General features: G+C 31.6%; 2 protein-coding genes across 7 annotated transcripts; both read right to left on the minus strand.

Moving 5' to 3' along the window:
• Window positions 1–13,855: 13,855 nt before the first annotated feature.
• Window positions 13,856–18,785, minus strand: LOC127127349 (cysteine synthase). 6 transcript variants are annotated; one of them, XR_007805326.1, is made up of 11 exons: window positions 18,445–18,777; window positions 18,238–18,347; window positions 17,313–17,370; window positions 16,908–17,171; window positions 16,415–16,552; window positions 16,255–16,306; window positions 15,636–15,775; window positions 15,405–15,485; window positions 15,019–15,212; window positions 14,148–14,291; window positions 13,856–14,016 (listed from the first exon to the last, which is right to left on the minus strand). XR_007805326.1 is itself a non-coding variant. In XM_051056520.1 (9 exons), the coding sequence occupies exons 1-9, from the start codon at window positions 18,601–18,603 to the stop codon at window positions 15,199–15,201; spliced, it is 1,035 nt and encodes a 344-aa protein (XP_050912477.1). In that variant the 5' UTR covers window positions 18,604–18,784; the 3' UTR covers window positions 14,988–15,198. The 6 variants fall into 6 exon arrangements, 3 of the variants coding, with proteins under 3 accessions (XP_050912477.1, XP_050912469.1, XP_050912488.1); XR_007805329.1 differs by having other exon boundaries at window positions 18,565–18,776; XM_051056520.1 differs by lacking the exons at window positions 13,856–14,016; window positions 14,148–14,291 and having other exon boundaries at window positions 14,988–15,212; window positions 15,405–15,504; window positions 18,445–18,784.
• A 1,119-nt stretch (window positions 18,786–19,904) lies between these two features.
• On the minus strand, window positions 19,905–20,585 carry LOC127099432 (uncharacterized). The gene has a single exon (XM_051037389.1). The coding sequence runs from the start codon at window positions 20,583–20,585 to the stop codon at window positions 19,905–19,907; it is 681 nt and encodes a 226-aa protein (XP_050893346.1).
• Window positions 20,586–26,618: the final 6,033 nt, after the last annotated feature.

Genomic DNA, 26,618 nt, shown 5'->3' on the forward strand with positions numbered 1-26,618 from the left:
ATTTTGGTCAACAGGGGAGAAAATCTCAAACAAATGGAAAATGCCATAAACAATCCACAAATAATCATATGCAAACTAGACATGTTCAAGCTCAATCATACAAAAAATCAATCCATTTGGAGGTCAATAGACATGGCTATAAAAATCAACAAGTTGCACATCAATGGTGTGACACAAATTGTCACACCCTACTTCAAAAATTCACAACTCACAATCCAGATAAGATAAATTCATGATCTTTACATCAAAATAAACATGAATGAGTCTAGTTTGAGCACAAAAATTTCAGGGCCATAGGATAATGCATCACAATTTCACAAAGGATTTGGCAAGATGTACAAAAATTGGGCACATGAACAACAAACCCTAATGCCATTTAAAATCTACTCATCCAAAAAAACAGCAAAAATCATGATAAAAACTAGGGATCCATATGAACACAATGCAACAAGTCCCATGAATTTTGGATTTAATATGAATGTTTATGATTTTTTTTTAGATTGTGTAACAAAGTGAAATAAAATTGAAATGAAATGATTTTAATTGAATTAAATAAAGACCGGATGGCATTATGGTAATTCTGGAGGCTTTTAAGTGAACGGTGCGCAGCATGTGGAGAGGTCACGCTGGGACAGGTGCATGGCAATAGCACAGTAACATTTCATGCAAATAACACAAACAACAGCAACCAAACGCGATGCAGAAGATCAAATGGATTCTGGATTCGAAAATTTCTAGGGTTTCATGCTACAGTTCACATTCAAGCACGATGATGAACAAATTTCCCAGAAATGGGAAACAAACATACTAATCAACTCAGCAAACAACACATAATCCAAATCCAGGCTTGGTTTTCAATAATTTGAACTAAACATCATGAACCAAACAAGAACATATTCAACTATCAAACTTCAGATCCATGTAACTTTCAGCATACTTAACCATTCAGCACGATTCAAAGTGCAAAACAATCAGCAAACAAAGATCTATAAGAAGCATGGCATAGTTTAGAGAAATGAGAGACTCGAAAACTTACTTGTTCTTGAAGACAAAGCTGAAACAGTGTTGATTTGGATGTTTTGGCTTGAAATAGGTGCTTCTTTCAGCTTGCAATGATGAATGAACAAGTCACTTTAGCTCAAAAATGCTTGAAGGAACTCCAAATCGACTCTGCCATGGAAGGATGGTTGTTAATGCAGCTATGGAAATGGTGTTACAGTTGAGAAACAAAGCTCCAAATGGCTTCCAAGAAGATGTTGGATGATGAAGCAAGCAAGCAAATTCGTGCTTCTTTTAAAAGTTTGAGCAGAAAATTTCCAAAGTGCAAAATGGATGTTTTAGAGAGAAGTGATTTTCTGTTCTGGGATTGTGGCTGCTAGGGTTGCAAATGATCAGAAAAATGAGTTTATATTTGCTGTTTTAGGTTCTCTTAATGAAGTGCTAAGCACAATTAGTTTTAATGAGCAAATTGCTAATTGGCCATTTTGGTTCACATGGTGAGGTGTGATGGCAAAGGTCACGAATTGGGCCTTCCACAAGTCATAAACAACATTTCAGATCATATTTGAATGGCAAAAGTGTTTGGAAATGAATAAATCAAAAGTTCACAATTTCACTTTACTTAAAAATAATTCATGTAAGTGAAAAAATGCCATTTTGATCCATAAGGTTTTGGTGCATGATGATGACATTTTTTGAAAGAGGGGATCAAATGTGACTTGTAGGAAAAAACCCCACCCAATTTGGCCAAATGGTTTGAGAGATATGGCCTTTGAAGTTCACAAATGTTTGAAAATGAATTGATCATATCTTGCCAACCATACATGGGAATTGAGAGTTCTTGGACTTTTTGGAAATGGGAGAATAAGATCTTCAACTTTCATGTTGGGCAAAAATTCATTTGAAGCTTTGTATCATGTAAGTTTGGGATCAAGAAGTTTCCATTTTTGGCAAGTTTCAATTACAGGTCCAGTTTCTATTTTTGGAAATTTCTGATTTGGCTTCAAATCTTCAATGATGATGTTTTCATGATATATGAGGCCTATTTGGACATGAATAAGCTCTCTCAAACCAAATCCATCCATCAAAAATAAAATCAGGCCCAATTGACCAAGTTTGACTTTTTAGGGTTTCTGACTGACTGTGCATTGACTGATGACTTCTGAACATCCAACCCTTGACCTAAACACTTCAAATGGATCCCCAAGTCATGTGAACATGTGGACCAACCCTAGGGCCTTGGCTCAATGAAAAACACACTTGCTTGCTTGACTGACCGATCTCCTGACCAGTTTGACCTAACTTGTCAACTGAACTTGCACTTGGGCAAATGGACAATGCAATGTTATGCAGTGGACTATATTATGTTAATGAACTAATGATGAAAATGTATGTACAAAATGTAGGTGCAAATTTGAGGTGCTACAACATGTAGCAAAAATTTGGATTGATTTGGATTAATTTTCTAATTGTTATGATTTTTGAAGTTGGATGGAAATATTGAAATAAAAATGAAGAAAGCACATGATAATTGGAGGGAAATGAATTGGATTGGTTAATTTGAAAATATGTTGTCAGCTGGAATCGAACCAGGTTCATGTGAAAATGAGCTGGAAAAGAAAATAAAATCATAATGCCACAGCCAGGAATCGAATGGTGTATGGGATGCGTTTGGATCAAAACGCAGCACTTCATTAATTGAAGTGGCGTCACAGTCAACAAGGTCAAGGACGCATGGGATCAGTCAACAGAACAACAACCAATGGATTCGCCACGAAGGAGCCATGCAAGCAGATGACAAGACAAACCCTAGCATTTATAACAGACGGCCAAATAGTGATTCTGGTCGTCTTCTCCGGCCAAACCGTGGCGGAGACGATGAACAACATCAAAAATTTTCCAGAAACATGCGTAGCATACATCAATCGAAAGCTCATGCGGTGTAGAACATGGATCTATCGTCAACTAAGTCTAAAACATCACACATTTCATGAATCGAATGAAACATCTTTCATATTCAAAACTTAAAACTAACATATCTCCACCAAATCTCAACCAAATCTAAATCTATAACCATCAGAATCCTCAGCATGAGGAGATCTATCTAAACATGGCAATGATTTGAAGAATTAAGAGATTCGAATTTTGACCAACCTGAAGAACAGTGAACTGATTCAATGGATTCAAGTGCTCTCCAGCTCCAGATTTCCTTCCTCGACCTTGCTATGAAGTCTGGTACATGATTTGATGCTTCAATTGGTCTGGATCTAGCTGAAACTCAAAGCTCCGTGTTCATGTGTTCATGCACGATTTGCTTGATTCTTCACCAAAACCTTCAATCCACAGCTTGATCTGCACTCAATGATGATCAAAGAACACGAATATGCAATAAAATTCAGGTGTTATGTGAAGAATTTTCAAATTTGGATTGAGAGAAATTTTGGAGGGAATTTGGATCTAGATCTAGAATCTGTGTAAAAACCCCAGAATTCTGTTATGATTTGATTTATATATTGTCTCTTAATCCCATCCAAATCAAAATTAGGCATGAGTTAATTAGGATTAGTGAAAATGAGGTGTATGACCAAAATTGGTAAGTGTGAGGTGCATGGCAAATTGTACACGTGAACAGTACCCTATGGAGGTGTATTTTCACTTAAAATCATCTTATGCACATAATTGGATTGGAATTAATCATGTATGATGCACCAAATTGAATTTCCAACTTTCCCTCCAAAATGTTCATGCATGGACATTTGATCATGTGAATAAATTTCATGCAATGTAATGTTGAATTTGGAAAATATAGGTCATAACAAGCATTATGCAAAAAGAATGGCTCAAATTGGAGTTTTGGATCAAAAGTTATGGCTTGTTGAACCTCCATATGCACATTGCAATCATTTGGCCATATCTTCTCAACCATTCATCAGATGCTCATGATCTTGGACTTTTTGGAAATGGGAGAGAAAGATCTTCAAATTTCATGTTAGACAAAAATCATTTGAAGCCTCTTTGATATTGGAAAGTCAAGTTGAATGTGAACCAAAAACTTGCCATTTTTGGAAACTTGAAATTACAGGTCACTTTCCATTTTTGGAAACTTTCGCACTGGCTTCAAATTCTTCAATATAGATGTTTGACATGATGAATAAGCCTTGTTTGAACATGAATGGGATGAAGAAATTCAATTCCCACACTCAAAGCCTTCAGTTGACTTTCAGTTGACTTGTATTGGTCCTTAGATGACCTGAAAATATTCTGATGAACTTGGGCCTTTGCCACTTGATGTATAGCTTCAAAATGAAACCATAGCTCATATTAGCTCCATATAATGATCAAATGATCCATATCTTAAGGAAAACCTCATCTCTTGCCTATAGGATTCACTTGACGTGCCTTGACCTGTTGACTGCTTAAGCTGCAAGTAACAAAGGTTAATGACATATTTTTGTACATTTTTGGTTAGTGATTAGAAGAAAATCAATGATATACAAATGCAAGCATGCTTGGTGATCAAGAATCACTCTCAGGAAAGATCCCACCCACAGGGAAAGAAGCAAGGTGTCCCATGATCCTTGAGGCTTATGCAATGCAATGCTATGATGCCATGAGGGATCTTAGGGTCAAAAATTGGGTCTTACAGGCTCCGGTGGTGAGTTGGCAGTCATTAGAGCCACATGATCCATTTGAATTAATCTAATCTCACACGTTGGTTTGGATTACCACTTGTGTTGCACGCTGAATCATGACCATGGTGGAATGCGCGCTAGCAGCCACTTGATCTGCCACCTCAATTAAAGAGGGAGATCAAGTGGTCCACATTTTTTTCTCATTTTCCGATTTTCATTTTATTTGGTTTATTTTCATTAATTCATATTAATTTTAATACTGATCAAAAAAATAAGAGTTTCACCAAAAAAATTTCAAATAAATTCCTCTTTCATTTTCTGAATAAAAATTATTTTTTGGATCACTATTAATATTTTCATGATTTAATTTTTTTGTGAAAATTTTTAATTGTTTAAAAATACTTTTAAGTTTCCAAAAATTATGAAATTTTTTCTCCAAGGTCCTTTGACCTTGTTTGACCTATGATAAATCTCATGGCCATTTCTTTGCTGTTTTGATGAGGTTTTAGAAATTTGATAAACCATAATTTAATTTAATGCATATTTTAATTGATCTTAATTGTTTAATTGCAAAATAAATTATGTTGAGCATTTGATATTGACTTGTTGAGTTTGACTTATGTTGTTGGGCCTTGGTCAAGGTTGATTTGACTTTGTTGAGTTAAAATCATTGGATTTAGGGGATTGATGAAATGTACCTTTCATCTCCCAAAATGAAAGAATGATTTTAATTTGGTAAAAGTACTCCTTTGACCAATTTGTGCTGATTTTATTTCCCCTCCCTCTTCATCTCAATCCCCTTCTTTATTCATTCATATCATGGACCTATGATATCTATATATCCTAAGGCTAGTTGATTGCAAAGTCAACATAAGTATGGATGAGATTAGGTCCACTCTTTTGCATATTCTTTTTGTGTGTGGTATGTTTTAGGGGCATAGTTCATTATACTATGTCTCTAACATGCATTAACACCAAAATTTATATTGCCTGGTCTCAAATAGTTGTGACTTCTACATAAGTCCAATTACGATTGCTTAACATAACGCTAAATTTGTGACACAAAAAGACATAACATTCTAGTAAGTGAGATTGTAAGTCTCCCCTCTTTCATGGTATTATGTGGAAACTTGGCCTTTTTTCCTTCCTTTGGAAGATGTCTTGGTTCAAGGATCCATGCTTGTGAATAATGGGTTGTGTGTTCTCCAAAGAATGACTTAAAACAAAAACTCAAAAGAATACTAACTCCTAATCAAACTAACAACTAACATTTAATTTCAAGCTATTTACTTTTAGACACTTTAATTTCAAGCCTTATTTCATTTTGCCATTATTCATATCATTCAATTTGTTTACTTTAATACCATTTTCACTTTGCTCACTTGAGCCATACTTTGTGAATATATTGTGTTTGTATATACTTGTTTCTTTTTGTGGTCTTTTGACCTTAATGTACATAATAAGAACAAAAACTCTAAAAGACATTTTGTGTGGACTGTTGGATTTGATCTGAGACATTGGATTTAGAATTAGACAACATTCCATATGCAAAGGACTTAGCCAATACCAACTTTCATGAAACCAAGTGCTTGTGAAGCGAACTTTCATCTGATTCAAATATTGAATATCCATTTGAGTTCATCTGCAACATGATCATATTGAAGTTGTTATTTTGAACATGTGCCTAATGCATATCTTTGAAGTCATCTGATACATGGAGAATTATGAAGAAGATCATGGAGTTGCTAAGCTTGGATGTGACTATCTTTATTTGATGTCTTTCTCTTTACCTTGCTATTTGTGTATTGATATTGCTTGATTCTAAATTCCAAGGGAAATTTGGGTTTCTATATGACATACTTGTCTATTGGATTGCAGCCCATTGGTCAGATCTTTTCAACTCTTAACTTTTAAATTTGTGCTTAGGATTAATCTCTTCATCTCCTCCCCACTTCTTTAATTTCAAAACCTCTCCCTCCTTTTAAAAATCTTCTTTGCTTATGTTTTCTAAACTTAGACTATATTGCAAATTAGAAACTTTGGCCTTATGCCATTGCATTTTCAAACTCTTTTTCTTAATCAAACTTGTAAATGAACTTAACTATACTTGACTTAAAATTTCAAAAAGACAAAAAGAACTAACACTCATTCAAACCTTTTTAGGCCTTTTGTGCCTCTTTCAAACTTAAAACTTTTGTTAAAAGAAATGCTTATACCACGAACTATGAGGTTTTGATCCCTCATTTCATGTTGGTACGTAGGCACAAGTCCGAAGGTCTTGTCAAACACAAAAATATAATTAATGAATTTTTTTCTCATCCTTCAACTTTATTTATTACAAACATCATTTGTACAAAAATACACATGCACACAAGAAAGGGCTCCCTAGGAGTACCTAGGATACTTTGGATGCTAACACCTGTCCTTTGTGTAACCAACCCCCTTACCTGTAATCTCTGGCATTTTATTAGTTTTGATTTGAAAACTTCTTATCTTTTGGATTTTGTTCATACTTTTCCCTTTTCCCTTGGAAACAATAAAAGTGCGGTGGCGACTCTGGTTTTATTGACGTTAAGTTTATCCATAACTTAATGGTCATGAATTTACCGCTACAGTGTGTCATGTCGATGTAAGCACATTGAGAGAAGGTATCACTTCCTTAAGGATCAAGTAAATAAAAGAAAACTTAAACTGGAACGTTGCAAGTCAGAATGACAACTAGCTGATATACTCACCAAATCCCTGAAAAAAACCATATTTAATGAGTTGAAGAGAAGCATTGGGACGATAAGCCCTAAAAACATGAACTAGGTGATGTATTAGAAGCTAATAATTTATTATTTAGGCAAGATGTATTAGACATGGTTGTATGAATAAATCATGTAATTTTCAAAGTTTGTAAGCAAGTATTCGACATATTCGAATACTGCAGGTTGTACATTGTATGTTTTATTGCCTATATATACATATGACATTGTAAATCAATGCACATCAATTTTACTTAAATAAATTCCTTTTTTACGAAATAGTTTATCTCTCTTTCTTTTCTCTTTCCTTCTTCGTTCTTCTTAAAAACTCTAATTGTTCCATCATAATATAAGTTGGTTTGCTTTGATATGTTATTTTTAATATTTATTGGGAAGTAAGTTTTTTTTTCTTAATTGAAAATGTTTTTATATTTCTTTCTAATGCATTTTCTAATGCATGGTGAGCATGGTGAGGATAGAACATGTTAGATAAGTTGAATTTATGTTATTTGATTATTTATATTTTTAAGTTAATAAGTGTAGTCATTTAATATTTTTTTATTACTTTAATTTTAACTAGAATTATGTGTTTTAATTAAAACCTTAACCTATTTTTTCTTTTATATTTTAAAATTTGTATTATTGACAAAGACGGTGACCTCCAAACAAAATAATTTCAAATTTTATAGAAAATTTTATCATTTAACAGTTTGTTTTATTTTATTTAAATTTTAAATTGAATGATATTTAGTGTAGAAACAATATCATAAAATTGAATTTAGAATTTTAGTTCATACATATTTGAATTAGAAATTAAATTTGACTATTTGATTAGAAAAAGAATGATAAAAATAATTAAGAGAATTTAAATAAACGGTAAAATTGGATAAAAAGTTTACACAATATGTTTTTCGAAAAGCTCATTCAACTACTTTTATTATAACTTTTTAATTTAATAAAAGGCATATTAAAAATAATAGTATTAAATAAATCAAAATTAGTTACTTTTATTTATAATATTGATTCAAATTTAGAAATAAAAAATGTGTTTATAATATTTTTGGAGAGAGAAAAAAAAAGAAAAAGATATAACTAAGTTGAACAGCAGGCATGTATTTTTATTTATTTATGAAATTTATTTAAAATATATTTAAAATGAGATGAATTAACTGCGATATTTTGTTAAATTGTGGCACGATGTCTCTTTATGATGGTGGTACGTGGTACAACTTACTCCTAGAAGTTCTTCAAGCTGGAGTATAATTTAATGGAGCTTTTTTTTTGTGTTATCATACTTGGAAGAAGAATGTGAGGAGAAGAAAACATATGTATCATTTTATTTGAGCCTTTTTTCTCTTATGGGCAAGTTGACATGACAGGCATGTAGTTATATAATGTGCATGTAATATTAATGGTGTGGTTTTGATGATGACGGCTGCCAAATGTTGATGTTATCTGTCAAAAAAATTTGATCATGATGGATTTTAAAATTATTACCTCGTCCATCAAAGATATCAAATTTGTGTTAAAAGTGTTAAACATTGTTGAATCAAGCAAAGAGACTTGAATAATTGAAGTTATTATTTTGAAGTTTGAAGATTTGAAGATGTGAAGCTGTAAAAGCTCGTCTCATCTTGTACTTAGGATTTTGCTTGTTCTAATCAGTTTAATTATAAAAGGAACAAGAGTAAGTCTTGAGGTACTAAAACAATATCATACACATAATATTTTCAAACCTCTTATCTTTTGATAAAATCTTCTCAAAACTTATCCGAGCAAGCACTTAATTGATTATAAGCTTGCTTAACCAATTAGGAAGGTAAAATACACTTGATCAATCAATTAAGAGGATCTAACAATCCATTGAACAATGTGTTACGCCTATTAATCGATTAAGGAGATTGATAATTGATTAAGTGACATAGAATTTAAAATTTTCCTCTTTAAGCTTAGTTAATTGATTACTGCATGAATTTAATCGATGAACTCATTAAAATGGCCCATGGATTTTTTTTTCCTTTTTTAGCCAAAATATTTCTATATTTAGGAGGTTTCTCCCCGTTTCAAAATATATCAGTTTTATGAATAGAAACCTTGTTCTATTATTCTTTCTCTTTATTTTTTTTTAATTTCTTTTTCATTAGAGATGAATTAGTGTCAAGAGAGTGAAAAGTTACATTTGAGAGTTATTGTATTGGTGGTATGCTGGAAGTATTTATTCAAGAGTATAGTTCTGTTGCAATATCTTTGTCATAGATTTGAATGTTGCAATATAAACATATAAAATGTTTGGGTGAGGTTATTGAGTTGAGTATGTGTAAAAGTTATGTTTGTTGCTAAAATATTTTTCAGTTGATCATGTGCAAAAGTTCCAATTATTGTGAAAGATTGTTTGGGTTGCTCGTATAAAAAGTTCAAGTTTGTTTTAGTGAAAATATGAGGGAAAAACTCTTGGAAACTGGAGTAGGCTAAGTGGTTTAGGCCAAACTAGGATAATTCTATGGTGTATCTCAAACCGAACTAAGTTTTTAATACCTGGCTAAGCTTTAACCTACACTTGATTTTACCATGGGCTAACCAAGAACGTATGAAAGCTTTTATCAAAAGCTGAGCTTTCAAACCTAAACAGGGGTTTAATCACACAATCCCCAAATCAAAGCTTTTTATGGGTTTATCTTCTAACACAAACAAACAATCCCTAATAGAATAAAATATTTAACCAAGATATAAAAAAAGTTCCTTGGTGAACTTACAAATCTACCCTTCCACAATTACAACTTCTCACTTGCAAAAAGGACTTTCTCGAAAAGCACTTTGACTAAAACCTTAGTGAGACAAAGTAAAAGAAAAGTTTATATATATATATAATTATATATATATATATATATATATATATAATATATATATATATATATATATAATATATATATATATATATATATATATATATATATATATATATATATATATATATAATATTATATTATTATATATATATATATATATACTCTTTTATGCAGAAAATAAGAGAGAGAGAGAGAGAGAGAGAGAGAGAGAGAGAGAGAGAGAGAGAGAGAGAGAGAGAGAGAGAGAGAGAGAGAGAGAGAGAGAGAGAGAGAGAGAGAGGAGAGAGAGAGAGAGAGGAAGGAGAGAAGAGAGAGGTATGAAGTGAAACTTGGTTCTGGATGATTTGAAATGAGGGAAGAGACCACTATTATATGCTAGAGGTTGGCTCAAAAAGGAAATATCTTTAAAGACATTTTATGACTTGCCAATCGATTAGAAACATGTTATAATCGATTGATGGCCTAAGAAATAATCGATTGTTGAGTTATAAATGGTAAGAAGATATACCTAGTTATTACCCATCATTAAGATGTTGTTTTATTCGTTTAGGGTGAATTTTTGAACTCTCCCAAACGATTTGGATAATGAGTCAATTGAATGGCAAAGATAAAGATTTTCCCGGAGCTTTCAGGCTGCTTTCAACTCATCTGGCATGACTTCAAGATATTTTTGAAAATATTTTCTTGAGAAAAATCAGTTTAAGATTTTTTTCGTGTATGTGCGATTTAACCATGCACTTTTACAAAAATACTCTTATGTGTTACAAATTTTTCACTTAGACTAATTGAGGTAGGGTTATCTTGTGCTTCAAGACTTTGTCGGGTGATTTCTTTAAAATAGGGAATGATTCACGACCAAACAATTAAAATCTAAAGCTTAAAAAAATAGATTGAAAAAGAAAAATACTATTGATTGAAGATGGAGGAATCTAACCTTCAATAGACTGACCATGATAGTGCATAAACCCTTATAGATCTTAGATGGCAAGAGACAGAGACAACAACATAACGATTTCGTTTGCTTTTTTGACTTTCTTGCAGCTTATGAGAAATCGACCCTCTTTTGAAATATATGAAAGACGAAAACAGAGAGGATTGACCCTTTGATTAACTTAATCTTCCTTGTTGCATGTGAGAAGAAACAATTTGGAATTTAGGATTTGGATGTGAGAAGAAACAATTTAGAATTTAGGGTTTGGATGAGAAGAGGACACAAGACACTGTTTTGGGCTTTGATGAGAGATATTTTTGTTTGAAAAAAAAATATGAACACAATACTTTATACTGTTATAAATTTTTTACTAAAAGTAATTTTTATTAATATTAAAATATAATAATTTTTACACATGATCAAATCAAATCATATCATTTTATTATTTGTGAGATATTTTGTATGAGTTTAATGGTGATGCTATAACAGTGTAAAAAAATTTACATTATATTTATCTTTTTTCTCATTTTGTATTTGTTTAAACATGATTTTTGCTCTCTTATATTTATCTCTTTGTGTGAATTATTTTTTAAAGTATTAAATAAAAAGAATGGTTTTTTTATATTGTAAAAAAAAATCATATCAGTCAAAAGTAATTTTTTTTTTTTACATTATAACAAATATTTTCTAATTTTTCTAAAACATCTTCCTATTAGTAAGAGAAATCTTCACATTGTAAAAAAAATATTTTGTACTGAATATAACTTTAATTTTAGTAAATTTTTATTTTTATTTTTTTCCTTGTAAAAAGATTTGAAAGATATCCCATTCAATTGCACAAAATCTTAAATTTCTAATTTTATTTTATTTTGTACAATTTTTTATATTTATGACCATATAAAAAGTTATTATAAATATTATTGAGAAAACTTATCAAATTTACAACAAATTTTTATTTAACTATAATTTTTATCAATTTTAAAGAGATTATAAATATTATTGTCAATTTTTTTTTCTTTTACAATTCTTATCTATTTTAGAATAAATTTGTAATATAATTTTTATTTCATAAATTTTTTAATATTAAAAAATTCATTTTTTTCATACATTTAGTTAATCACGAACGTTACATTTTTAAATATATTTGATTTATTATAAACACATTTAAAGTTTTGAACATGAATAATTGGAATGTTTAACCGTGTAAATTTTTTTGCTTTAATGATAAATAACAATAAATGTATTGTAACAAAATAAAAGTTATGTGTATGTGAGAGTGAAAATATTTCATGAACATTGATTCAAAAAAAAAAAATATATATAATATATATATATATATATATATATATATATATATATATATATATATATATATATATGTATATATATTTCATCAACATATAAGTTTGTATAGGTAATTAATGTACACTAGTTTGAATCCCGAAATGGAAAAACTTTTAAGTTTTTTATTTTAAATTCACAAGTTTTTTTATCAAAACTGTCATCTTTAATATTAGACTGCCTTTAAGATAAAAAATGACCACACCTTCAAAACCATGGTTCAAAGTAAATAAGCGACGGTTTTAATATGCCAACACTTTCAACACCGTAGCTTAAAGGGTATACACAACGGTTTTCACCAAAAATCTAGAAATTTATCCATGTGTAAAAAAACGCAGTTTATTACCCTTTAGGCAACGCTTTTTAAGTCGTTGCCTATTCTTCCATGGCCTAAAGCTAAAAATGTTGTAGTGGGTGATGAAGTTTGGAGTTTGGACTTACTTTCGCCTGTTCATTCGCGGTCATTTTCTTCTGTGTTCATTTGCTAGGGCACTTGTTTTATGAATGAAATAAACTAAACATGTTATGTTTTAATTTTAAAGAAATACATTCCACTATGGTTAAAAAGATCAATTATAGCGAAACATATTAATTTTAGAAAAACGTATTACAACAGTTGACACTAGTGCAGAAAGAAGATTTTACACCCGTTTTTTATACATATTACACCCGTTATGATAGGGTGTAAATTCAAAGGGTGAGATATGTATGAAGAATTTACACCCGTTTTAAAACGGGTGTAAAAAGAGAATATATTACACCCTATTTTAGATTTAAAAAAAGGGTGTAATTGGTAGATATATACATTAAATTTTAAGACATTTACACCCTATTTAATATAAAACGGGTGTAAATTGTCACCTATTACACCCTGTTTTAGATAAAAAAAGGTGTAATTGGTAGATATATACATTGAATTTTAGGACATTTACACCCTATTTAATATAAAAGGGGTGTAAATTGTCACCTACATACATTGAAGTTAAACGAATTATACACCCTATTATAATTCAAACGGGTGTAAAATGACAAATATTTACACCCTATTTTTGATATATCAAATGTAAAATATCTTATAATTACATTTAATTTTAACACATTTACACCCTATTTTGTGTATGAAGGGTGTAAAATATCTCATTTTTTTAAAAATATTTTATTTGAAATTTCATTAAACCAAATATTTTTATATATTCCTGGATATTCAATAAAAAACAAAAATAACCAAAACAAACATTTCTCTAATCTTTAGAATCTTGCACCAAGTCATACATCAACAAAAATTGTATTCATGTAAGAAAAAAATTCAACCACTTTGTTCATGTAACTTGTACCAATAAATCATTCATGGAACAAAAATATATCTATATATAAGTTTTTTTTAATCGCTTCTGTTTTGTCATTAAATCTTTCTTTTCCTGGTTCTCTTGCTCTTCAACCTTTTGCAAAAAGAATTGAGCCCAAAGTTGTCGGATGTGATCAATTGACTCTTTTTCATATGATGAGGTGTCTGTGAATATCTGCAAGTTCAAACATATAATAAATTAAACAACTACATGTTAAAACAATAATTTACATATAAAAATGATGTAAAATGATTACTAAGTTATGAATGAAATTTAAATTTATCAATAAATCTTTTATTACTTACAATCTTAGATGCTACTAAGTTTGTTGCCTCAGATGTAAAATTTCCCGATGGCTTCTGTCGAGCCATCAACCATGCCTCATATCGCTTTAGTTCGGGAGGGTCAACCATCAAACTTTCATCACCTTTGGCCTCTTCAATCATCACCTGTGAAAAAAAGTGTGTCCGTTACTCTAGTTATGGACACCTGTGAAAAAAAGTGTGTCCGTTACTCTAGTTATGGACACCTGTGAAAAAATGTGTGTCCGTCCGTGTCGGACACCTCGACCATCACACATCTAATTTATTCATTTTTTAAAATTATTTTCAGTGTCGTCGTATAAGTGTCGGAGTAGTTTTCGGTGTGTTCGTGCTTCATAGGCTCTATACAAGAGTTCAACAACAATTCCTTCATTCAAAAAACTAGTATCATTCATAATGTAGAAATCATGATAAGTAAAAGAACACAAAGCTACTCAACAAATCCTCTTGAAACGCAACCAATAAGCATGCGATCAAAAAGACTAACCAACCAATATAAAATAAGCACGCACAAAAAAGATACACATGAAAAAGCAGTGATTTTACAGTCATAGAAAAAATGTTAATGAGAGGAGCAGAGTAATAGTGCAGAGAAATTAGGCACTAACACCTCTGTAAAAAGGTGTGTCCGAGTCTGTGTTAGTATCAGACACCAACACCGACACGACACTGCCACTTGAGATTACATTCAATTTATTAAATTTTTTAAATTATCATCTACATATCAGTATTGTATCGTTTGTGGTGTCTATGTTAGTGTCCTTGCTTCACAGATAGAAACACAGACTGGTGATTAAAAAACTACAAAGAGGCCAAAGGGAATTCTGAAATGGATATTCTTAAAGATTCTTACTTCATTCCAAGAGTCAATACAAAGAGGGAGCACATTCCTTTTTCAAGATACCTTGCATTTAAGCATCTTTTTTTGTTTTGTTTCTATTATCAGAACAGTTTCCTCTAATCAAATGTCATCTTCTCTGCCTCATGTCTATAAGACTCAAACAACTGAGAGGAAAGGTACCGCTCGCCGAAACTAGGGAACACCACCTGCACCATCCAAAACGACGTGGATTCGTCTGTTACTTGAAACACTCTTATCACCATATCAATGCACATGAAATATCAAGTATTAATGAAACAAAGTTGAAGGTGTATTTTTTTAATGCCAAATAGTTTCACAACTCTAAATATATCATTCCAGAATTATTTTTTGAATTATTGAGAGGCGCATAAACGTACAGCGATGAGTTTGCCGGAATTTTCTGGCCTCTTTCCCAGTTTTATTGCTGCTGCGGCTGCTGCTCCAGACGAAATCCCAACCTAAAACATCATTTTCAACCTATAAAAATAGAATAAGACGAAAACAACTTATGGACAAATCATAAGCTGTTTTCATAAGCTTTCTCAAACAGTCTTACAAGTGCTTATATCAGTAGATAAATCGGTATAAATTTATAACCATGGCCATACCAGCAAACCTTCTTTTAGTGCTAACTGTTTAGCAGTTTCTATAGCTTCTTCACTTGTAACCTGAATAATTTCATCAAGTAGATTAACATCCAGCACTTCAGGAACAATGCCAGCACCAATTCCCTGAATCAGATGCATGCCTTTAATATAGACACGTAACACATCCGGTTAGTATGTCGCCGTTCAAATGTCAGAGTTTGGAATTAAAATACCGAATAATTGCCTAGTGAAGAAAAGACGAATAACAAATGGAATTTGAGTATGTAGTTCAACAAGCTGATTAGGAAAAGTAATAAATGTTTCTAAAATTAAACCATAATTCAAAAATCATAGCATTTGGTTTGGTAGATGCAACGAAGGATATACGCTTCTCTAAGATTGATACCTTTTTTTCACTGAATACGAAGTGGTAATAACCACTAGAAAGTCACACACAACCGTGAGTATCAGAGTTCGAACCCTAGTGATAACGTCCAACCTAGCAATATCAACTTCTACCAGTTGAGCTAGACTTTACGAAAGATACCAAAAGAATTCTAGAAAGAAAATACTACGAGTTAAAGGAGTTGGAGGAGAAAATACAAACATAAGCATTGGAAGTTCTATTAGAGAATTTTACCCGGCTGTCCTCCACTCAATACTGCACTTTCAACTGGTTCCACTCCATATACCTTGATGAAAACACACAACATTAGCATCTTAAAGAAAATTCCAACTTCAAAAGAATTTAAACTATCTTCCCTTCACATATAGGCATTTCATGTGACATAAAAATGAACCTTGATTTCCGGGTTTCTCTCCTTGAGGAATTTCCCTGCACCTGTTATTGTACCACCAGTTCCTATACCTGCTACAAGGGCATCAACTTTCCCTCCAGAGTCTCTCCATATCTCAGGGCCAGTAGTTTCATAGTGAATCTACAAGAATGTGACAAAAGCTTTTTCATCAGAATGTTACTCCTCCGCCCTACAACGAGTGACACATTTACAAAAAAAAAAAAAACACTTTAAAATGAGTGTCATTTTATATTTTCAATGTAACATCAATTTTTCTTTTCAATTGGACACTTGAAGTAATACTATGTGCATCGCTCCCGAGTCAATATCTTCCACTTTATATTTAAGGTAATGGTGAGTACAACGATACTTGATAAGGTTAACTTAGTAAACCTATCTTTCATTTGTAGTATGCGTAAAATAAACAAGTATATCACTCATTGTGAGACAAATGGATTTGCTTACAACATTACAACATCTCAAGATGAAAAATTACCTTTGGGTTTGCAGGATTTTCAAATTGACGAATCATGAAAGCATCAGGTATCTCCTTCTCCAACTCCTCGGCTTTTTTATGACTACCATTAAACCCCTTGGCAGGATCTGTGATATGCAGCTCAGCTCCAAAAGCGCGGAGCAAAATTCTTCTCTCGAGACTCATTGAAGCTGGCATTGCTAAAATTAGCCTGTAACCTTTAAGCGCTGCAATGAAGGCCAACCCAATTCCGGTGTTCCCACTTGTAGTCTCGACAAGAACAGTCTTTCCCCACCATGTCCACAGCCGGTAAAAAGACAAATCTCATTAAAGAAAATTCAACATCGAGTGTGGCATTACTATGACTAGACATGATTGGTTAAGGGGAAAAAAGAAGTGTCTCAAAACAAGAATCGTATTACTAACCTTCCCTGGTGTAATCAGACCCTTATCCTCAGCATCCTCAATCATACTCAATGCTATCCTGCATACCAAATTTCCAAATAAAGTAAGGACGTCTCCATTTACCTAAGGTGATTCAGCTCTACTCGATAGCTTCTTCAGCTTTTCAAATAAAACTCCTATTAGAATCAAGAGTCCGGACATAAGCTAAAAAAAAACTTTTGCAACAATACAACAACAATAACCGAGCCTTTTTCCACTAAGAGCGTGTTTGTTTCCACGTTTGAAAGGCTTTCATCACAAATCCAAATGAAAGCTAAAATGTGCAGCTTCATTGTAATCACAAGTCTACATTATTTCTAGTTCTACCATGGTTCTTATAGAAAAGATTTCAGATATATTTCAAAGTTGTGTGAATAGAATATATTTCGGGCCGCCCGCAAGGCCCAGAAGACGGAAGTCCAATTACGGAACAGGTATACCCCTTTTCCTTGGTGTCGTAGGTAACCCCTCACGAGAACATCATGCTAACAGCCCAAACCAACCCAACTGCTAACCACATCGCACGCCGTTCCGCACGTGTGCAGTTATCAACCATCCCCCTATTTAAAGAGAAAAATACGCCACTCCACATGTATTCAAATCATTTCTCATTCAAATTCCACTTTTCACTCTCTTACTGACTTGAGGGTTGGAGCGTTAACCTTACAGGTCAGCCTCCTCTCCACCGCATCGGAAACAGCAAACCACCATAACAAACTGTGAATCCAAAATCCACTATTTCCGATCAACTCTAGTTTCACTTCTATGAGACTATCCAAAAAAAAATCCCTAATAATTGAATCTCTGATTCTATTTCAGTGGTATAGCACAGAGAAAAAAATCAAATATCAGAAAAGAAACAATAAAACCTAACTTATGAAAAAGAAAAAACTCTTTTGATACCTACCTATCTTTGACGCTTGAACAAGGTTCCATTGACTCCAACTTGGCAGCAATTTGAGCAACACAGCCTTCCACAACTTTGTTCAGATAAACCATGGGAGTGTTTCTAATTAACTGTAAAATCAACATGTAAGTTACTGTAACAATCATTTCCAATTGCAGAATAATCATGAACAGAACAAAAGGACAAAAATCATTTCAAAGAAAATACCTCAGTAACATTGTTCTTGATTGCACACTGCATCTCCATGTTTGATATCTTGGTAGAATCTGAGCACCATGGACAAAGAAAGCTTGCATTACATAAACAATTATTAAACGGTACAAATACCTCAGTAACATTGTTCTTGATTGCACACTGCATCTCCATGTTTGATATCGTGTAATGTGAGAAGAAACTGTCTCCGTCGTGTGTGCCGTCGCCGCAAGCGTTGTTGTGAGGAGGAGGAAGGTAGAATAAATAGGAAGTAGAACGGCACAGGGGAAGTTTGAAGAGTGGGTGATGAATACACCTAAGCTAGCTTGTGCAGCGTGCAAAATATTGAAGTGGTAGTCCTATGCATAGGAAAGTATAATTTGGGCTTTAAATGTGTTAGGGCACTCTTTTAATTAAAAAAATTGTAGTACTCTCTTCTACGGTTACTGTGTAAAGTTGAAATTTCCTTATTTTTTAAAAGAAATTGACACATGGTAAGTTTAGTTTAGTTTTTGTTTTTTTAAGTTTTGGAATGATTTTAGTAATAATATATATATTATATATATTAATATATTATATATATATATATATATTATATATATATATATATATATATATATATTCATTTGAGATTGAATCATAAACTACCTAGTTTAGACCAACAACAAGACAGAAAGAAAACAATTTTTACCTTCCCTAAACTCAAACCTAAATTTCCTATTAGTTTATTTTCTAAATAACTTCATCTATCTCTATTTTAATATAACGGGTTTAATATAAATTTAGTCATTTATATTGTTATAATTATACACCCTATTTTTAAATATAGGGTGTCTATTGTTATATATTAATATTAAAATTTATTATTTTTTTAAGAAAATTTAAGATTAAACAAATAAGAATAATAAAAGTTATTGTTTAAGGCACGAATATTTTATTTTTATTTTTAAATTTACACCCTTTTTTTGAATATCAGGTGTAATATAGAGTTGATAATAAATAATATTTGAATTTACACCCGTTATTTAAAAATAGGGTGTCTATTGTTACGTACTAAAATTCAAAATAAGACTTTATTTACAAAACTGCCACCGCATTTGCTTTTTACACCCGTTTTTTGTAAAACGGGTGTAAATTTACAAATTATATTATTCTTTTTGTACTAGTGTGACAATTATAATCTTGGCGAAATATGCATCATTTATATATGCTAGCCTATTGTCTCAACAACAAACTTCAGTCATATGTTTCTTTTAAATATATCAATGTATAGTTTTAGTTCCTCTAATTGTTTTAAAATTTTCTTATCAGTTTTAATTATTAAATTTTACAAAAGTTCATGTTTCATGTTTTTAAGTGAATTTTTTTAATGACATGATATTGATAAACTCTTAAAACAAATCAATGATAATATACTTTTAATAAAAATATAGAAAGCATCAAGAAAAATAATGAAAATATAGAAGTCATAATATTCAAATTATTTCACAGTTACAACGACACAATGGACACGAATAAGACAATTGATGAGTGTTGCATTTCTTAAACCACCTAAAAATGCATTCTTTATGAAAAATATGCAAACACTTTGTCGTAATAAGTTCTGGTTTAGATTCATTTGAAAAGTCTTCCAAACAAATTGAACATTGTTTTGCAGAATAATGATCAATAGTATGATACTTTGTAACTTCCTCTAATCGATCCAAAACAAGTTGAGATGCTGCACAGACATGTGGATGACATTCTTGAGACATAACATTATCCACTTGAATAGGCCATGTGGTCAAACGGAGCATCACATGCATCTCTAAAACATCACGACCTTCCACATTTTCTTCTACCATTTGCCTAACAGCACCACCAATGGCCGGAATAATTGTTTCTAATATAGGATGTGGAATAGGCAGACAGGAAAAAGATTCGTATAAAGAGATATTTCCATCTTCATTCACAATTGTTGTGCGATTATTGCTGCATAGGTTGTTAGTAGAAATCCAAAAGTTTTGATTAACGGTAGTTGTAAAATCATCGATTGAGTTTGTAACATTAATTTGAGAAGGCCAATTTACATTGATCAAATGAAAATGAATGTAAAAATCATCACTTGTAGGATAATCTTGTGGAGTTGTAATGGTTTGTTCTTGAGTAGAATACATATTTAGAGAAAAGTTGAGTTCCATGGATGAAGGATCAAATCTTAGAATGGAAATATAATTGTGAGATTTATTTAGTTGCTAAAACTATTTATGTTATTTATATAGTAAAAGTAAAACCCTTGAAAATTGATTATTTAATGAATAAAGATCCAATCTTTAACGAAAAAATAGGTATAGAAAAACAAACAAAACTTAGAATAAAAACTTCAACTTTGATTCATTTAATGATAACAGCGAAAAAGAAGCCCACACAATAGATATCCTAACAAACTATAGATACAAACAGTTTTTTAAGTATAAAATATTTATAAAACAAATCTAATTTTTTTAGGGAAAAGGATAACACCAAATCCTGATATTAAGTACATTAGCTTCAACCACTAAATCTAAATTTCAAATTTAATAACGTTTGCATATCTTAATTCATAGTACAAACTTGTACTAATTATTTAATTAATAAATTGGTTTTAAAATCTGATTAAGTAGTGGGTCACTTTATTAAAGGTTGGAGTTACTTTAAAAAAAAGTTAATGATTGGATTGATAGACCGTTGATCAAACTGCAAGATGGTTGAAAAACTCAAATTTGGAAAATTATGACATATATATTATATTTTTAATTATAAAAATTGGATAGCTTTATCAATTTTTATAACCAATCCATAGACATAAATGATTTATATATTATAATCGATTATTATAACCAATTATCTTAAACAGTTTATATTATAATAAAATTTATAATTAGTTTTAATTTTTAAAAAAATTAAAATTATTTTTAACAACAACTTTTATAATTTACAAAAAATATTTAAGAAAAAATATTTATTTTCAAAAATTAAAAATCATCTTTTTTTTATATTCAAACAAAAAAATTAATCAGTTTTTATTTATTTATTTTTTTAAAATTATTTTCTTTCTTTTTTTTAATAAAAAATATTTTCTCCAGATTTCTTTTTTCAAAATAATTTTTTTAAAACAATTATTTTTATTTTAAGAAGAAAAGAAAGTTTTTTTTTCAATTAAAAAAAATAATTTGATTTTAATTTTGAATATTGTCTATGAAATTCTGGCACTTTAACTCAGATGTCAAGACTGATGTCCCAACACACAACACAATGTCAAGACAGATGTTAAGACATCATCTGCTGACAGAAACACTTTTACGAAGATAGTAATTATGCAGAATTAAATTGCATAAGATAAAAGACACAATCAATAGTTAACCCAGTTCGGTGCAACTAGGGGTGTTCAAAACCAAACTAACCCAATAGAAAACCGCAAATCAAACCAAACCAAACCGAAACCATAAAAAACCGCATTTGGTTCGAATTCGTTTGGGTCATTTTTTAATAAAACCGCACGGTTTGGTTTGGTTTGCGGTTTGTATTTTGCAAACCGAACTAAACCAAACCAAACCGCATTATGTTACAACCCAAAGTTCACTTATCACACATCCAACCCAAACCTCAAACCTAGTATGCCTTAATCTTACAATTACAAACGATTTTCTCTTAACCACACTTAGGGTTTCAATTTCAACCTTCTTAAATCTCTCATAGTAGTATCACACATTCTTCTCATCTTCTTTTCCATGTAGGTCTCGCCTATTCTACTCTAATAAGTCATCTATTATGTTCTTTCTTTTTTATCTTTTATGTTACTATTTTCTCTTCCAATTACATTTTTATTGCACTTTTCTTCTCAATCTCGCATCTCTTATGTTCTTTTTTTCATCTTCTCTAATCTCTCATCTCATATGTTTTGTTTATGTTTTATTATAATGTCTTTGATATTATTTTATGCTACTATTTATATTTGTCTTTTATTCCACTTTTGTCTAATCTGATTTTTTGTATATTTAATGAAACGTTTTTGTCTAAATATGATGAATTTTGATGTTATTTAGTAATGTATGAATATCTAAACACAAAGTTATGTCGTTATTTATAGGAGTATATATGGCTCAATAAAAATATTAAAAAAAACGAACCAACCCAAACCGCATTGATTTGGTTTGGTTTGGTTTGGTTTTATTTCTAAAAGTCAACCGAACCAAACCGAACCGCATGCTTTTTTCTCTTGCGGTTCGGGTGATTTTTATCGCAAAAATCGCCCAAACTGCACCGCGAACACCCCTAGGTGCAACGTCACCTACATTTGAGGGCTACCAAGTCAGGAAGGAAATCCACTAATAGTATTAGTTCAAAGCCTAAACAATCTCAGTTTACAACTTATCTCCTAATCATTACCCATGCAATTTCTACCTAGAACCCTTCTAGGTAAGACAATCCCCCTCTCACTTCCAATCACAACAGTGATATCCTAAGGCACAAACCAGTGACAGTTACCCAAAATAGAAGATTACACTTCCAAAAACAATACTTGGTTTTGCTTAACAGCTTCAACCAAGAACAATACTCAACTATTTACTTAAAAGCTCATGAGTGAGAATAATAACTTAATATACAATCAAGTAGAATCAGTTAATCTCTATGCATCAAAAGATACATGACGGACGTACAAACAAACACTAAAACCCTAAACCCTTATTTGTGCACACGGTTTCTTCAATGTGAATTCCTCACCAAATTTAGGTTTAGGTAGTCCTTATAAATAGACTTTTACAGTATTGGCTTGGACTCTTCAAATCAGGTTTAATATTCTCTTGTAAATCAGCTGCAAGATCTTCTCCCCAATAATAGGAACAAAGCTATAATATTTCCTAAAAAGTCTCAAATAATCTTTTTTATGAAATCAAATCAAATTTGCATTGTTCCTAAAACATCCTTGATTTGCTGCGCATATATGAGAACTAGAATCAGATTTTAGCAAATTTAGGTCTATGCCCGATGTTCAATATAGACATAAGGGCAAAAGGGTAATTGTACACATAAGTATTATCACAAAAGGATTTGTCAGATCACATGACAATTTCGTGTCTTGGGTAGTAGTGATGTGTTGCTAGATACCTCTAATTGTTTATTATGTTAAATACATGATTTAATATAATTATCAATGTCGCGAAAACCTACAGGGTCACATACAAAAAGACAGATTGATGAGAGATAGAGTAAATAAGGAACACCGTAAGGTACGATGCACTTAAGTGAATTGTAGAACATTGTAAGGTACGGTGCACTTAAGTAGAATACGAAATATGGTAACGTAACATGCGCTAAAGTGATTTTGGTATATCATAAGATATGGGCCACATACACTTAAGTGAGCTTTTTATCTTGCAGCCCATACAAGTGGTTCTATAAATAGAACCCTTGTGCATAAGCATTGGATTATATGAAAATTTCGTTTCTCTCTCTCTCTCTCTCTCTCTCTCCCTTTCTCTCACTCAAAGCCTCATTCATAGCAGCTAGCACTGAGATTGAAGGAATCCTTTCGTGTGGGCTGAGTAGAGGTGTTGTCACCATTCAACGTTCGTGATCACTCCTTAGATCTGCATCAAAGGATTCAATCACCATAAGAGGTAATGATCATGCTCATTCGTAAGGATCATTAAAGGAGAAAATTTTAAATTCCGCTGCATTTTGGATCGCTATTCTCCTTCACTTACCATGAAGCGTTACTTTGGCTGATTCTTGTATAACTCTTGTATTTTGCTTCAGAAGAAATGGAAAACTCATAACTAATACATACATCTTTACACTCAAGCTCTCTATCTGCATTAGTCCCATTAAGTCCATATGAAGAAGTTCCAACACTGTAGAAGAAGTCTGATGTTGCAACATTGGGTGTGACATCATAGCTGGAGAAAAGATAAAATAGCAATAATAATCACAAGCACAAAAACCAAACACTTGGTATAATAACAAGACATATCAGAGGCACACACATCAGAAATAAGTAGTAGAAACTCATCCTCACATGAAAGACATAGAGATAAATAAACTCCCACACTCCAAGCCTCCTTCAGAAACAAAATGTCAAGATATTCTGTCTGACATCAGAGCAAGCACACAACAATCTAAGCACAAACATAATTCTCTGAAACAAAATGTCAGGACATTCTGCAACAACTTTTATAATTTTAAAAAAATATTTAAGAAAAAATATTTATTTTCAAAAATTAAAAATCATCTTTTTTTTTATATTCAAACAAAAAAGTTAATCAGTTTTTATTTTATTTTATATTTTAAAAATCATTTTCTTTTTTCTTTTTTTTAATAAAAATTATTTTTCCCACAATTATTTTTTCAAAATAATTTTTTTAAAACAATTATTTTTATTTTTAAGAAGATAGTAATTTTGCAGAATTAAATTGCATAAGATAAAAGACACAATCAATAGTTAACAAGTTCGGTGCAACGTCACCTATATTTGAGTGCTACCAAGTTAGAAAGGAAATCCACTAATAGTATTAGTTCAAAGTCTAATTAAAGTATCAAGGAGATACTCAAATGGCTCTGAATCAAAGACAACTAAACTCTAACACAAACAATATTCAGCATTGCTTTGATGCCTTCTTAGGTTAAAAAAAAATCTATAAATAGCATTGGAAAGACATGGGCTTCAGGCTTGATACACAACAGATCCAAGGACTCTACACAATCTTCTGCAGATTTGATATCAATCAAATCAGACGTTTCCTAAAAAAATTGACATATTTACTTTGAAATCAAGTCAAGGAAAAACAATCTTTTGCTTTTTAGAGAACGTGTTTCTTAACTCATATATATCGTGAGATAAATCTTCAGCGTATCTTCATATATCTCATAAATAGAAACACATCTTACAAGAAACTAAAATAGGGCACACTCCAATATTGAACCAACATGTAATGACATCTTGTCCAACATCTGACTAGAATACTTGTTTTTCCAAAATGCAGTCAATCACTACATACCAGACCTAACAAAGTTTATTTCTTAGACAATATGCTCTCGCATATTCACCATAAAGAATGCATCTTTTATTTTTAGAGAATTTGTGTCTTCATCTGGGAAGTTCATGTTGGTGTAAGCCCTAGAGGCCAATACTTTTGGTACTTGTATCGAATTATTTATTAATAATAAAAGGCTTTTTCTTTATTATGTTTGTTTAATAAAGTCCCTAGAATAGATAGTCCGTTTAATGTATCAAGTGTGACTTAATCATGAGATCACATTAAACATAAGGACACTATTCTTAAAGTATCTGTAGTCGAGCTTTATTGTGAAGTGGGATAATATTAAAGCATTAAGACTATTATGTATATAGACTGATGATCACATCTCATGGATCATGGATAAGCAGTTATCAAGTCTTAAACATAGGTATGAATATTAAGAGTAATATTTATACTGGATTGACCCGCTATGAGAATACTATATAGAATGTTATGCAAAGTGTCATAAGTTATTCTCATGGTGATAATGGTGTATACCACCATTCGACCTGAAACCACTATGGACCCTAGATGTAGAGTCGAGTGCCTTATTGCTGATCAAACGTTGTCCATAACTGGATGACCATAAAGACAGTTGATGGGTACTCCACGAAGCATGCTAAGGGACATGAGTGACCTAGATGGAATTTGCCCATCCTGCGTAACAAGATAAATGTCTATGGGCCCAATATTGAACTGGACAAGGATGACACGGTCTATGCCTTGTGTTCAATATAGACATAAGGGAAAAAGGGTAATTATACACATAATTATTATCACAGAAGGATTTGTCAGATCACATTATATTTTCGTGTCTTGGGTAGCAGTGATGTGTTGCTAGATACCGCTCACTGTTTATTATGTTAAATACGTGATTTAATATAATTGCCAATGCCGCGAAAACCTACAGGGTCACACACAAAGGACGGATTGATGAGAGATAGAGTAACTAAGGAATACCGTAATGTACGGTGCCCTTAAGTGAATTGTAGAACATCGTAAGGTACGGTGTACTTAAGTAGAATACGAAATATGGTAAGGTACCACGCGCTTAAGTGATTTTGGCATATTATAAGATATGAGCCATATACACTTGAGTGAGCTTTTTAGCTTGCAGCCCACACAAGTGGTTCTATAAATAGAACCCTTGTG

Source organism: Lathyrus oleraceus, chromosome 1 (genome assembly GCF_024323335.1).
Source record: "Lathyrus oleraceus cultivar Zhongwan6 chromosome 1, CAAS_Psat_ZW6_1.0, whole genome shotgun sequence".
Classification (NCBI taxonomy): Eukaryota; Viridiplantae; Streptophyta; class Magnoliopsida; order Fabales; family Fabaceae; genus Lathyrus; species Lathyrus oleraceus.